General features: G+C 42.0%; 1 protein-coding gene across 1 annotated transcript; it reads right to left on the bottom strand.

The window, feature by feature from the left end:
* Window positions 1-724: 724 nt before the first annotated feature.
* Window positions 725-14,289, bottom strand: NUB1 (negative regulator of ubiquitin like proteins 1). Its single transcript, XM_030943950.1, has 15 exons — window positions 14,098-14,289; window positions 11,855-11,972; window positions 11,607-11,768; window positions 10,289-10,347; window positions 9,685-9,755; window positions 8,769-8,951; window positions 7,186-7,274; window positions 6,138-6,244; window positions 5,081-5,267; window positions 4,607-4,714; window positions 4,307-4,459; window positions 3,314-3,460; window positions 2,937-3,032; window positions 1,996-2,188; window positions 725-1,398 (listed from the first exon to the last, which is right to left on the bottom strand). The coding sequence occupies exons 2-15, from the start codon at window positions 11,969-11,971 to the stop codon at window positions 1,235-1,237; spliced, it is 1,836 nt and encodes a 611-aa protein (XP_030799810.1). The 5' UTR covers window position 11,972; window positions 14,098-14,289; the 3' UTR covers window positions 725-1,234.
* Window positions 14,290-14,528: the final 239 nt, after the last annotated feature.

Raw genomic sequence — 14,528 nt, 5'->3', positions numbered from 1 at the left:
GCACTTGCCTTGATAGAGAATGACGAAATACAAATAATTCCTCAACAGTGTAATCACTGCCTGGTTTTTGCTGTGTTTGGCTGAAGGGATCAGTACAGAACCCAAGCCTGTGCTGCAGCTCGTTCATTCCCCGGGCTGGAGCTGAGCAGTCACCCCGCAGGCCAAGGCCCTGCTCCCTGCAGCGTGCAGCAGTTCACGCCCTCATTTCCCGGCCGGTGAGTGCCGGCTGAGGAGACACTGTCACACGCGCAGGGTCGATCTTCTGGCTGGAAGTGGAGAGCGCGGCCGCTTCCCGGCTCCCACCGGCTCCAGACGGGGCCTGGGCTCCCTCTACCGAGAGCGTGGAGCCATGGAAAACGAATAAACCACGTCCAGGCAGAGGAATGTCTGTTCCCGGCGCAGAGGAGTGCTTACACGGCAGGAAAAGTGATGTTATAAAACTACAGAAACCCCCAAATGCTTCTTCAGAACGCTGGAGCTGGACACAACTACTGAGACAGCACCTGAACCAAGCTCTGTTCAACAGCTGATTGCAGAATATCCTGTAATCCCCCAGAAATCCATCAGCCTTAAGCCACACACCTGCAGAGGTTAAACAGAGCTGAGGGAAAGTGGCTATTTAGTTATAAAAGGAAATTCCAGTAGATCACTCCCCTAGTCCCAGGACAGGCCCTGCCAGGTAGTTCCCACTTTTTTAACAAAGCACAGAGGTCTCTCACCGAAGGCAGAAGCAGCACAGAGTTACCTTTATTGCCTGTGTAACACCTGTAGGAAGGGACAAGCAGAACATGGTATAAACCCATGCACAACAGATACATTAATGTCTCTTAGAAATCTTTCAGAAGAAAACTTGGAAAGCTGATACACCTCTACAGCCTCATGAGCTAAGGTTTCTCGTTTACAAACTCATGTTTTTCTTTTAAAGCTGGTATTTTAAAATGGTATAGAAATGCTTCTTTACTAAGTGAGTTAACTTATTTCACAATAAAAATATAGTTTAGTTCTATTAAATTTTCTTCTGAAAATAAATGTTTCTATTTTTCTATGACAATAAATTACAATGTATCACAAATGTAGGCTTTAAGCAGAGTTACAAATAAGCAGGAATTAAGTATTCCAACTATAGTCTGATGGAATTCAAGGCCCTTAGTAAAAGATAAGCTGAAGGTGCATTTATAATCCAAACTCAATTTGACAAGGTAAATACATATAACTGAAGTAGATTTAATGGGATTTAGTGCTGCGGTACTTGTATATAGGATAAGTATTCATGAATTATCTGCTCCTCTTCCTCGAGTGTTAAATCCAGATAATCCTCTTCATGTTCAGGAATATCCTCTAGGATTTCATTGACTGCATCAGTCTCCATGTCTTCATCTGTTGGTGAACTAGAGGAACCTTCCAATAAAAAGCAGCAGCAGTGAATTCACCACTGAAAGAAGCTGGTGCTCTCCCTGTTTCACCAGCATGGCTGTTCTACCAGCCCCTTCCTGCACAACCACCTCTTAAAATTACTCTGCAAAGGACAGGGCAGGAAGGCCATTTTTCCTTATTATTTAAATGTGGTGTAGGAAAGCCTTTAATTATACAGCAGGGATCACTACAGCTCTGACAAGTAACGACAGAAAAAGTATGTGCAAGGTTCTTCTTTTTAAGTGGAAAGTTATAATTTATGGTTCTATCTGTAAGGGACGTGATGGAGGAGTATGGAGGCAGGCCAGCCACCTGCAGAGCACAGGTCAGGAATAAACTCCTAAGCCCTGCCCAGGACACCCTGATGTCACCTTTTCTCCTGGGCTGCACCTGCCTGTAGCTGGTACCTGTCACCTGTGATCCCTTTCTGGCTGTCACTGCAGGGAACAACAGCTGCCTTCCTGTAACTGTGCTCCCAATAAAAGCAGCCCGAGGCATTACTGCAGCCCTGTGCCATGATTTCAGCAGAAACTGATGAACTATTTCCTACAAAAGCCAGAACAGCCTGGATGCAAAACTCACCTGCAGACTCTGTGAGCAGGTCCTTGGAAGAAGTGGATTCCTCTGATGGACTGGACCCTTCTGAGGACAGCAGCAGTGAAGGGGGAAGAACACCCCCATAATGAGCAAGGGTTTGGGAAGCCACGTGGATGTTCCCTTTAAAGACCTTTAAAGCTTGCTCTGCCGACTCACGGCTGAAACCCATGTATGTCAGCTGCAGGGGGGAAAAAGGAATAATACAGAAAATCTGGGAAATCCAAGTTCATCTGACACCAGGGTCTGACAGGAATCTGACTCTGCAGCTGACAGTCATCCTCTCACAGAGAAAAGCACTGCATGCCAGGAATTCCAGGACACTGACTGGTTTACTGGAACAGTTAACAACAGGGCAGTGACCTATTAAAGGCATGAGGATGTTGAGCAGGATCAAGAGGCTCTTGTCTAGTACCAGACCAATTCTTTTTCTGTTTTCAAAAGGAAACTTCAAAGCACTCCAGTGTATCAGGGGGGTGCATGTGTTTTTCATAGGCAATACAGTTTTCTTGCCTGACATCAACAACACAGCCACTCTTAACTACAGACGAGCTTGTCAGACAGCCTGTCACGAGAAATACACATTCCAACTCCTTCCCTTGTGCACTGCAGAGTTTAGAGACTTGAATAAATTTCTCACTTGCTGTCTTTTTTGGGATGGAGCATTACAGTGCACACACTTTCCCTCCACATCTGTGCATGGCAGGTTGGTGCAATGGGCAGGAAGTACACACAAAGTGTGTACATGTTAGCCCCAGTGACTTCACTATGAAGAGTGAGTGGATGCCAGACCCTGGAGTGTGACAGCCTGAATGAACACGGGTCCAAGAATACTTGTACAGCTTTACTTCAGGAAAATCTGCTGTCTTTGCAAGCACAACTCAGAAACAAGACAACTAACTCACAAGAAAGCAAGTGGTCTAGCTTACTTGCTCAATACTTTCTTGGGAAACTTGAAACTGGTCCATGGCCACAGAATCATCATCATCATCTTCCAAGAGTAACTCAGGATTGTCAAGAATAAACTGCAAGAAAACAGAGAGAGATCAGAATAGAGCAACAGAGCTACAACAGTCCTCAGCACAGTTGTGTTTGCAGTCCAATGGTTGACATAAGTAACCTCAGCCAACTTAAGTGACATCTGATTTATTGGGTCAGGAAGTGCAAGTTCAGTCATTACAGTTCAGAAAAGGGAGCTATGAACTAAAAAATGCAGACTACAGAAAATAAGAATCTACTAAATAATAAAAAAACCTCCAACCAAATTTCTTTTGTATAACACTACTTCTACTGAAAAATCACTTACCTTAAAGGCTTGGTCCAGGTTTCCTCGTGTCTTTTGAAGAGCTATCTGAGCAGCTCTCTCTGAGTAGCCCATACTTTTCAGGGTATTGATGTCCTCCAGTCGCCGCCGCCTTTTAGCTCTCTCCTCCCTCCTGATCTGCGCCTTTTCCTGCAAGAGCACAGACACTGCAAGTTCACTGTGCATGGGAATGCTTTAACACATAGCCCGTGCATGAAGAGTTTCTTGGATTTTTTTGCTTCAAGTTTGAATCTCTTGAGGAAAATGCTTTTTTTTTTTTTGTAAATACAGACTGTGCTGACAGACACTCGTTCCTAAATAAAGCTACATTTCCATGAGCCAGCCCTGTCGCCACACTTCCGCTCTGCAGATCGGATCTGGTGCCATCACAGCTATTCCAGGCCCTGTGTGGTAAGTGACAAACCCATTTGGCAGATGGGCCCACAGACAAGACTTGCCAAAGACAGGCAGTCAGAACTGGGCAGGGAGCCAGGGAGTTCTGTTCAGTCTTCCCTCAGCCAGTTGGCTTTTCTGTCCACATTTCACTGTCTGAAGTCTAGAAGTGCCTCCTCAGCTTACCAAACATCACTTCAGATCTGGACAGCCCTATCTTCACCCACTCTAGCACAAAAAAATCTTTTCCTTCCTAGATCTTCCAAGTACAAACCCACAATAGGGGGCAGCCAAGCCTGGGAGTGTCAGCTTGGTCCTGGTGGTTTATTCCCATATCACTGCTGAGTAGCAAAAACTGGTGCAAAGCCTTCCCATGGGCCTCTGTTGTACAACCACAGGTCTTTGGCACTCTTGTCCCATCTGTTTTGAGACAAAGCTTCCTCTGTTAGTGCATTAAGTTTTGGTTTCAAACTTGTGCCAACACATCCAACTGTCAGCTACACCAACAGTGCCAGAGTGGGATAATCCAAGTCCTTAACTCAGCACCACACTGCTCCGGCCCAACTCAGGTGATCTGTGATTTAATGCTTTCACTGCCCTTACCTCTCTCCTGTTGGTAATCAGATTGGCAGCATGCTCCACATTCCCGTGGCATGCTCGCAGGGCAAGGCGAGCTTCCTGCTCCGAGAAGCCCAGGAGTGACAGGCGATCCACTTTATCAGGATCTATGGACAGCTCTCCGTACAAAGTAGATGCCTGGATATAGGAAGAACAAATGACACCACTCACACAGTTAAAATACAAACAAAAAATGCCTCCCCATTTCCAGAACAGGTTCCAGAGGGAACCCCAACCAAGGGGCTGCAGTGAAGGACTCCAGAGTTTTACCTAAAGATGTCTTACCTTCTGAATGTACTCTGCAGCCTCCTTTTCTCTGCCACTGTGGTAGTGCCCAATCCCTTGAAGGAGGTAAAGCCGTAGAAATAAAACCTTCTCCCGACCATAGCTTCCCTAAGGAATTGTTTAAAGAAGGAGACAGGAGCGTGTAGACAGAAGCATGTGGTAGAACACCCGTTCATTTCAACAGAACACTCTACACATTTAGAGAAGACACAGTCTGGGCTTTGTCACACTCAGTGTGGACATAAAGCACCACACCTAGACCCCTGCTGAGGTCTGTGCATATAAACACAGGTTTGCCATGACCTTTTTGCCAGGCCCAATGTTTCCCCTGTGCTGACAATCACAGAACCAGGAAACAGGCTGATGATACACAGGAAAACTTTGGGCTTCTAAAAGCCTGTCTTGCAATACTTGAACAGTAACTGAATACATGTAGAAAAAAATCCCACCCTAATTAAGTCAAACCCAGCATACTTTGATGTCAATAAGCCTCTCATGGTTCTCTCCATAGCACCTCTGGAAGCATCTCTGTGCTGTGGACAGCTTTTTCTCTGCATCATCCAGGCAGTCCAGCTGCTCCAGACGGAAGTAGCACCACACTATATCCAGCTGCAGCACTGCGTAATTATCAACCGTGTTCAGCAGCTCTGTGCTACACTCACTGGAAAATAAAACAAATAATTCTTCTTTTTATGGAAGAGGGTTGTTTATTTCCCCTCCCCGCCACCACTTTTTAACATTTATAAAACAACATTAGAAGTGTGCATACCCATATTGGAGAAATGCACACTCTTTGTATCTGAGGCAGGAAACTGATGCCAGGGGAACAGGAATGAAATGCTGATCCCCCGTTCCATTCACTGAAACACAGGACTGATGCCAAGGCTACATCTTAAAGCATTACAGTAACAAAATGAGCTGTGGCTACTGTTTAATATGGCACCTCTAAAAGCATAATGGAATTAAACCCTGTGTAATCTTTGGGAGGACTGACCAACTGCCTCAGTGCACATGAACATGCTGAGAACTGTGCCAGTCTCCTTGCACACCCACACAGATGAGAAACAGAGAGGGACAGTATTACTTTTGGGATCTCAAAAGAGCAATTTAGGGCTCTGACAGCTGATAGGAAATGAATTTACTTGCAGAAGCCCTGGTATGGTTACTGACCTCAGCTATCTGCTCCACCTTTTACAAGAAATAATTACTTCACAGGAGCAACTGCAAACAAATATCCGTAACTGTCTCTCAAGCTAATGCAATTTATAACACGGTACAAAAATACTGACAGTTTCTGTTTATGTTGTTATGAAAGATTAACTTGCCCAGTGGCAGTATCTGTTTCAGCTGTTCTACATGAAGCCACCTGTCACTGCAAGTCAGAGCTTTATCTGCTGCTTCCCATCTGCAAGAGGGGGTGTGGAGCAACCCCAGGCAAAACTGGCCCTGATTTATATGCACAGGTAGAGGCTGTGCTGTTCCTTTATGGGCTGACAGTAAAGACAGACACAAGGACTCAAAATGTTCTTACCAGAAGTGTTTATCAGCATCCAACAAATATGGCAGTGCTATTTCATACTCCTTTTTCTTCATTAATGCTCTGCCCTTCTCATGGTAACCCATAGCCAGCACAAGTGCCTAGAAAAACAGATTGAGACTTTTGACTGCACCTCCCCAAATCAAAAAGCTAAAAGGAAATATCCAAGTAATCCAACAGAGTCCTTGTTCTCCCTAGAAAAACACCACTGTATCAGTTCTGTAAGACCAGTGCTATCTCACACTGCTTCACACTTTTCTCCCATCTGATAATGTCAGATATTGTCTAGTTAAAAGCAACAGATGTTACTGGCACAGGAAATGCTGCAGCAAGCTCGCTTTAAGTATGCAACCCCAGAGAGATTCTCAATGGTGAGTGATACAAAGCTCAGCATTTTTCTGGGTGCTGCACTTTCTGACAGCACCAAACTTGTTTTGCTTTGCTATCACAATTTTCTTGCAAAACTTAAGAATTCACCTCCTGAAAAGCCTCAGAATTAAAAATTAAATTTTGAATGTGTCAGGAAAACACTCCTGCAGTATAACAAATGAAAATGTAGTAATAATTCTGGATAGAAACAACCTGCAATATTTCCTCTGATCCTCGATCAATACTGATGAAATCTCGTTCACTTAAAGCATCACTGGATGCTTTAAGTGAACAAGTTTACAAATGGAAATAAGGCCTAAGAAACAAATTACTTTCATGCCTTTCTAGGACACCCAAAATTTGTAACAGGCACTAAGATGAACAAAATTAAAGCTTGTCTTAAACCCCAAAGTAAGATATGGACCACACAGGGGTCAGTGCCAGATTAGACCTGCAATGAGATCAGGAATCAGAGGTTGTCCGAGATGACTGAAATATCCCCACCTATAGAGTTCTACTTCAATTGTATTTCAAAATTATTTGTATTAAACAAACATCTAGTGGGCCCAGGGGTACATCCCCAGAAAGTCTGGCTGTCTTTCAATCCCATATTTTAAATGTTTCACAGGTTTAAAGAGCCATCTTAGGGGCATTGTAAGATGCCTTCACCTACTTTTTTAGCTTGAGGAGGAATCTGAATTGACCTTCCAGTTTGATTAGCTATATCTAGGTATGGGACAGAGTCTGGATCCAAGTACTCCTCTGAAAGATATAAAAAAGTTTAAAATTTAAACACTACCTTCAACAGAGCAACTCTGCTGCCATAAGATTATTGTAGTTATGTTGTTAAACAAAACAGCAAACAACAAAAAACTCCAGAATTACATATAAAGGCTGCATTGTCTGTTTTTCTGGACATACCAACAGTGGCTCTGGCCAGGTAAACATGAGGAACTTCTAGGAAGATCACTGTGGAAAAGGCCTTGTGCATGCAGAAATTTAGACACAATATCACAAGTTCCATGAATTATAAAGAATTAATTTTTTTCAGAAGACAAAACACTTACATTTTACACAACATAGCATTTGAAATGATTTATCAACTGAAGCACAGAATATTTAAAAAATACAACTGAGCACAGTTGATAAAGCTGGAAAAAAAATACAGCTCAGTATTTTCCTTCCCCACATCTTTAATGCTTGTTATCAAACTACCAATTTTGTTTTCACTTCCATTTGATTTACAATGAAAAGATGATTTTCTTGTAGACAAAAGACAGTTAAGGAAGAGTTTGTTGAGATTAAAAGCTTCTGTCCTGTGGTTTCTCTCACATCAAACAAAAGGATTGTTAAACTCACACTGCACTTCTCACAGACCCTTCAGCCTGGGAGCCCATTACAGACTCTGCTCTTTACCCTGGCATTGGCAAAAAAATGTAAAGAGACCCAACTCAGGATTCAAAATTTGAGGTCTAAACCACCCCTGAAGTCCAAAAAAGGCAAACACTTCTGTCATGTGTTCAAAATCTGACATTGTGGTAAGAAATCAGAAGTCACCAGCTTTGAAGCTTTGTTGGGGTGTTTCTGCATTTGGCAGGAATTCGTGACCTGCTCAGCTTCACAGCTCCTTTCTTGTGGATTTGTGAAACAATGGAATAGAGAAGTGATTTAAACTCACCACCAAGCACTGCAGCTCACAAACACAACCTCATTTTGAAGAATTATTACTGTTAAATTAACTCTATCCCTTTAACTTAATCCACAGTTGCCAGGAATCAACATCCCAAGGGAATGAGAACACCACAGCCGTGTTGCAGATGACAGTGACAAATGAGCTGCTCTGCACAATGAAACCATGGTTACACACAGCCATAGCTAAACTACAAAAAAAAAGTGTTTAATGACTTAAAACACATTATGCACTGTGCTTTTGTCTACAATAAATCTAAAGCTTCTCACAAGTCATCAGTCCCTTAACTGCCAAGTGCTAATTAAACTATTGATTCATATTATATCCTTCTCAAAGTGCCAAAGTTTTTTGTAGCATTCTACTTGTGTGAAAATGGTGGAAAAAAAAAGTTTTAAGCCAAAATAAAATCCAGTTTTCAAGTAGGTAGAAACCTAGAGAAGTGTGAACTGAAATTCAGCCATGGTATAGGCACTCTTCTATGTTGAAAGGCCTGTGAGAATGTAATTGTGGATGCACAAAAATTAATGAACACCCACCTCCCTCCCCAATCCAACAAGCCCACTTACCTCTCTCTGCTAGAATTTCCAAACCCTTCTTAGTTCTCTGCATCTTGTCATTTATTTCTTTTTCTTTCTTACACTGAAGCTCTTCCTCCTGAACTTTCCTTTTGGTTTCCTCATCACTCTGCTCCAGTTGAAGCACCATCACTTTGGCATTGTGTGTGACACCCTGATCTTCAAGGGTTTTACCTGCAAAATAGAGTGTGATTAATACAATTCAACTACTGGAACTACTGAAATTGCAAGACTTGAGAACTCAGTCAAAGCCCCTAAAAATTGACTGACACAGTCAGCAAAATTTAGAATCAGTCTTGCATTTCCAAAGTGCTTTTGAAGTGACTGGTACGTTTCTTTCCTTGGATTTTTTTTTTAATACCATTATTTCTATTTCAGTTAATTGATCTTCAGGCAAAAACTGCAATAAGAACATGTCCAGGATCATATACCACCAGAGTACAGGACAGAGAAACTGGGAACTGAATCCAAGTTCCTTCTGTCAATTCTGTGGTTCCAATTCTGATATATTCCAGGGCCATCAGCAAAGAAAAAGCTCTATCATCACTTCCCACATGTCTGACAGGTTGAGCATGGGCAACACATTACAAAAAGTTTTTGTAAGTGCTCTTATACAACAAGGATTTTGAAGAAATTTAGAGTTTCTCTTAAATGTGCATTTTCAGTGTTTCAACACTAGAAAAGGGGATTTTCTACATTCACTACAGTATTCCTTTAATTGATCTAATTCTATTTAAGAATTTGGATTATTATAATTTAATACACTTCCTGTAAAGCAAAAACTGACAAATATAACAACTGTTTTTTGGAAATTTCTGAAATTAATAGAGTTGCAAGGCAAATTTTCTTCTGAGAAGCAGAAAACAAGAAAATTATTATGAAAGTATCTTTAACTAGAGATACATACCCAGATCAAGCTGCTTCTTATTTATGATTATTTTGACAGCATTTTCTTGTAACGCATATTCCTGTGCTATCCTGTGAAATGAATAATTTCATCCATGAACATTAATTTTTAAGGTTATACAAAACTGTTGTTTCAATAGCAATAAAACCTAAAAATAAGTGCTTATAAATGGCCTAAAATTTTTGCTACAAAAGGCTGCTAGAAGCAAAATAACAACATCAGAGAGCTTTATGTACTAAATAGAGGAAACCTGGGATACAAAAAGGGAAAAAACAAAACAGAAAAGAATCTGATTCTTTTAGGCTTAAAAACACAAAAGAAAAAGTCATGTTCACTGTTCAGAGGATCTGCCTGGTTACAGACTTGGAACACTGGTACTTGCTGGGGATTTACACAGAACTATCTTCTTCCTGTTTTCCATCTGTTAAACCACAGCTGTTCCCATGAAGAACTGCCCTACAGGGACACTGGACATCCTGTTCAGAGAATTCATGCTAAGAAAAAGCTTAAATCAAACAAAAAGTGAGTTTGTTTGCATTTTTTTAAAATGCTCTGTGACAGGGTGGTGTGTCATGAGAGGAGCACAAAGGGTGATTGCACTTACTGGGATCTGAGCTCTTTGCCTGTGATGAACAGACTGGTCTCCAGTGGGATTTTCCTGCTCTGTAGGAATTATATTGGGTGGGGAAAAGAAAGAGGGAAAGAAAAGCATGATACCAATATACTCTGGACATTTTCTTAATTAACTGTTCTACAATAACATTTCTTTTCCAAATAACAATCATATTTAGAAGGTTATGGCTGGAAGCACATAGTAATAATTTCCAGTTCTGTACTTGCTATAATGCTAAAAATAAGCATTATAACAGCAGGATATTCAGAATTAAATAAATCTAAATTCAGAGCCAAACAATTTAAATTAATTTAATTATGCACCTCCAATCTTAACTGTGCTTTGCAATTATGCCACTCACCTGTGACTGGCTAAGTTATGATTAATTCCTATTAGTGTCTCTGGTCCCAGAATAGATAAACTGAAATTTTAAATTAATTCGTTCCCCTATTTGCCCAGCAGCATTATAAAGTAGAATTATGAAACTATTTGGTTGTTTTAACTGCATGGCATTCACTTAAAACTCTCTACCCTTTAGCCCAGGTAATTATTTTTCACTATAGGAGTATTTTATGTGTGAAAATAGGAGTTGAAACCTGACTCTAAAAGGGCAAAACTTAATTCACTTCTCTGTTGGAAAAGATTTTAGGAGCCTGCTCTAAAAGGCTGAGCTTTGGAATGGGCTGCCCAGGGAGGGGGTGGAATCTCCATCCCTGGAAGTGTTTAAGAAACATCTGGAAGAAGCACTGAGTGCCATGGTTCAGTTGACAAGGTGGTGGTTGGTAGGGATTGGACTCGATGATCTTGAAGGTCTTTTCCAACCTAATGATCCTGTGACTCTGTGATTCTATGAATCCATGAAGGGAACAGGTGAGTGCCATCACAACAGAAAATCCTGCTCCTCATTTCCAAGTTCAAGCAACATCAATATGCTGAATCAACTTTAGGTATTCTACAGCTGAAAAAATACATCTGTTCTTTATTGCTAATACAAGCAGTTACATCAGAAGGAATTAAATTGAAATAGACACTTAAATCTAATTTACTTTTCTTAATTGAAAGATTATTTGCCATTAAATCCTAAAGGGAAAAATTACTCATTTGCTCAATATTATACTCCTTTGCCATGATATTCCCATATACCTGGGAAACTAAAATATGTAATTTTCCCCTCCCCATTTTTTTATACCTGACACAGATCACTCATATGAAACACCTGAAAAAGTTGTAGTTAAAAAACCCTCAAAGTAAACCTACTCAAACCTCAAAATAAAGCTATTTATGCAAACTTTTCTGCAGTGTTACTCACTTTTCTACGAGGCAGATAGATATCAAGTCTTGCAATCCCAGTCACTTTAAAATTCTCATTTCCTGTCCCACGCTCAATTGCTTTACACCGTATTTCTTCCAGCATATTCTCTGTATCATTCTTATTGATATTCAGCTTGGATGAATATTTTTCTACAAGCTCCTGAAAAAATGACAAGAAAAACAGGGAAAATGCACCAGCAGTCTGACATGGAAGATGTATGACATCAACTCAGTGAAAATATTTACCTTCATCTCTTCACCAGCTTCTTTTTTTTCATTTGTATATGGTGGTTTCCATAGCTGAATTTTGTCCTCTCTTAAGCAGCTTGTCAGTTTTGCTATCAAATACTTCTTTTGTGCCATTCTTTTAAAATAAAAGTACAGTTGGAAGGGAAAAGAGAGAAAAAGAAACAATCCTTTAATATAGCTTTCCTGTAGCAAGATATTCTGCTTTTCAAGAAGTCTAAGTGACATTCTGGAATTCTGCAATAAATGATGAGTATTAAATTCATTCCATGCATCTTGGTGGGGAGGGGAAACTGAGGCCAAACTATGAGAAAAAATGGGGGAAAAATAATTGAAAAGAGGGTGAAATTTGGATCAGAGGAGGGATAACTTACAAGGCCCCTGCCATTTCCAGACAAATTAAATCTCTTCCTATCCCCTCATGTGAACTGGGATTGCATCAAAATACATCAAAATTGACAATTCAGTTGTTCTGCCCTGCTCTGGATCCACCAATTCTGATGCAGCTCACACAAAGCAAGAAACTGAGATAATCAGCATGACCCTGGGGGAAAAACCAAACATCCCAAAAAGCAGGGAAGGCACACAGAGGGCAATGAAAGCTGGGTGCAGAGATCTCAACAGGAAAAAAAACAAACTCCAGGTGCATGATAAAGCATGGGAGAGTTGTGGCTCTTGGACACAACTTGGGAAATGTCCTTTAAATTATACAGAAAAGCATTTAAAATGTTGGCATACATGCACTAAGGGGGCCATGAAATTCAATTAATCAGTTTCACTTTTCTTTCAGAGTGGTTCCCATCTTTCATTCTTCTTTATTGGCACACAGCTCTCAGGAGAACAGGGAAGAGTTCCCCCAGTTTCAAAAGCTGCTCCTGGCTCAGAAAAACACTGTTTGGGGGGGGGGGAAAAAGTAGGCAAATATTCAATTTGTGGTAAGTTTACCTATCAGCCTTACCTCAAGGCCAGTTTTACTGAGATACAAAGAATTCCCTGCAAGCTGCACTGACAACAGTTTCCCCTAAAGAGGAGTCACAGGGATGAACTGGGCAAGTGGATGGTTTAACAACCCTTCCAGCAGGATTGCTGTAATTTGCACAGTGTCTGTCAAAACCAGCAGAGACAAACACACATTCTTTTTCCTGCTGTTATTTGAGAGCCAAGGCAAACAATGGCATTTACAAAGCTAAAAGTGACAAAACCACTCAATTTTCAAAACATTGCTAATAATGCAGCTTTCCCCCTTTCCCAAAACATACCAGGGAATTCTCATTAACAGCCTGTAACCATCATTTTCCCACTTTTAAGTTATGCTGAAGACCCATTTTATAGCCACAATTCTACTTAACATTTGCAAAAAACGTTATTCATGGTTTTGGGTCACCCAGATAAAATTTAAAGTTGCAATCTATGCTTAAGACTAAGAATTTGAAATACAGGTGACATTTATAAAATGGTAATTTTATCATGGTTTATCAATACTGTAGCTTGGTAAGTTTGTGATTTCTAATTAATCTACCAAAACAGAAAGCACCACTGCAGTCTCCAATTAAACTTATTCCTACTAACACTCTATTTTAAAAATAAAACTTTTGCTTTCACAAACATGAAGCCTATGATTTTATATGTAACATTTCTAACACTTATAATAAATTCCATCACTAAACTGCATTAGAATCCATAGCAAAAACATTTGTGGCTTACTCTTCCATCAACCATAAACGCCACAAGAGCTCCTGAGGCAATTTCACTTTCGGTATGAGTTTAAAGGGACTTTCTCAAAACTCACTGGAGTAAACAACGGGGGTATTTCCCCAGAAACGCCCTGAATGCAAGCCTCAGCTTTTGTAAATAAAATGTCACCCTCTTAGGCCAGTTTTACGTGAAATAAAACAAGTGGAGAAGTAAGACGCGCGACCTAAGATGCAGCAACCAGGTTCATAAGGCAAATTGCTAACGGAACGAACAGGGGGCTGTCAGAATGGGTCGATAATAAAGCAGGACACATCAATTTTCCCTAAAAACGAGGCAAGCACAGCTCTGACACACTTCGCCGCGGCTGACCGAGGGGAAGCACTGAAACAGCGTCACGAACAAACCCTCAGGGACGGCAGCTCCATCCCTGTGGGCCCGGGCATCCTCATCCCTCCCCAGCAGCGCTTCCGGAGCCTCCCGTGCCGGGGCTACCGCCAGTGCCCCGCTGGCACCGGGCTGCCAGCACGGCCCCGGCCCCGGGCACCCACCTGCGCCCCGCGGGCTCGGCACAGCCGCCGCCGCCGGGGGAAGCTCGGGGGCCGACGCAGCTGCTCCCTGAGCTGCTTCCCGGCAGGGAGGGAGGCGAGGGCCGCGGTCCCTGAGGGAGACGATGGGCAGCGGCTCCTACGGCAGCCCGGAAGGCCCAGGGAGACGGGCGTGACGTGGGTGAAGCCGCGCCCCGCCCGCCATGTCCGCCCTGCCCTCGCTCGGAGGCGGCGGGGCGTGCCCGCTGCCGGGCGCGCAGTGTGCTGTGGTGGTTGGTCTGTGCGTGCTTCCCAGCCTAGTGAAAAAGAAAGGAATTACAGAATCACAGCGTCAGTTAGGCTGGAAAAGAGCTCTGAGGTCATCGAGTCTGACATGTGGTGGAACGCCACCATGTCAGGCAGACCATGGCGCTGAGTGCCTTGTCCCGTCTTTA

The sequence above is a fragment of the Camarhynchus parvulus genome, chromosome 2 (assembly GCF_901933205.1).
Source record: "Camarhynchus parvulus chromosome 2, STF_HiC, whole genome shotgun sequence".
In the NCBI taxonomy this organism is placed as follows: domain Eukaryota; kingdom Metazoa; phylum Chordata; class Aves; order Passeriformes; family Thraupidae; genus Camarhynchus; species Camarhynchus parvulus.
This window is presented reverse-complemented; position numbering and strand designations above follow the sequence as displayed.

What these genes read in the sequence shown, in the direction of transcription:
- NUB1 (XM_030943950.1), bottom strand. Translation starts at nt 11,971, where the DNA reads ATGGCACAAAAGAAGTATTTGATAGCAAAACTGACAAGCTGCTTAAGA. An exon ending in GGAAATTCTAGCAGAGAGAG is followed by an intron (nt 7,275 to 8,768) that starts GTAAGTGGGCTT and finishes TATATCTTTCAG; the next exon opens with AGGAGTACTTGGATCCAGAC. An exon ending in GATGCTGATAAACACTTCTG is followed by an intron (nt 5,268 to 6,137) that starts GTAAGAACATTT and finishes TTTATTTTCCAG; the next exon opens with TGAGTGTAGCACAGAGCTGC.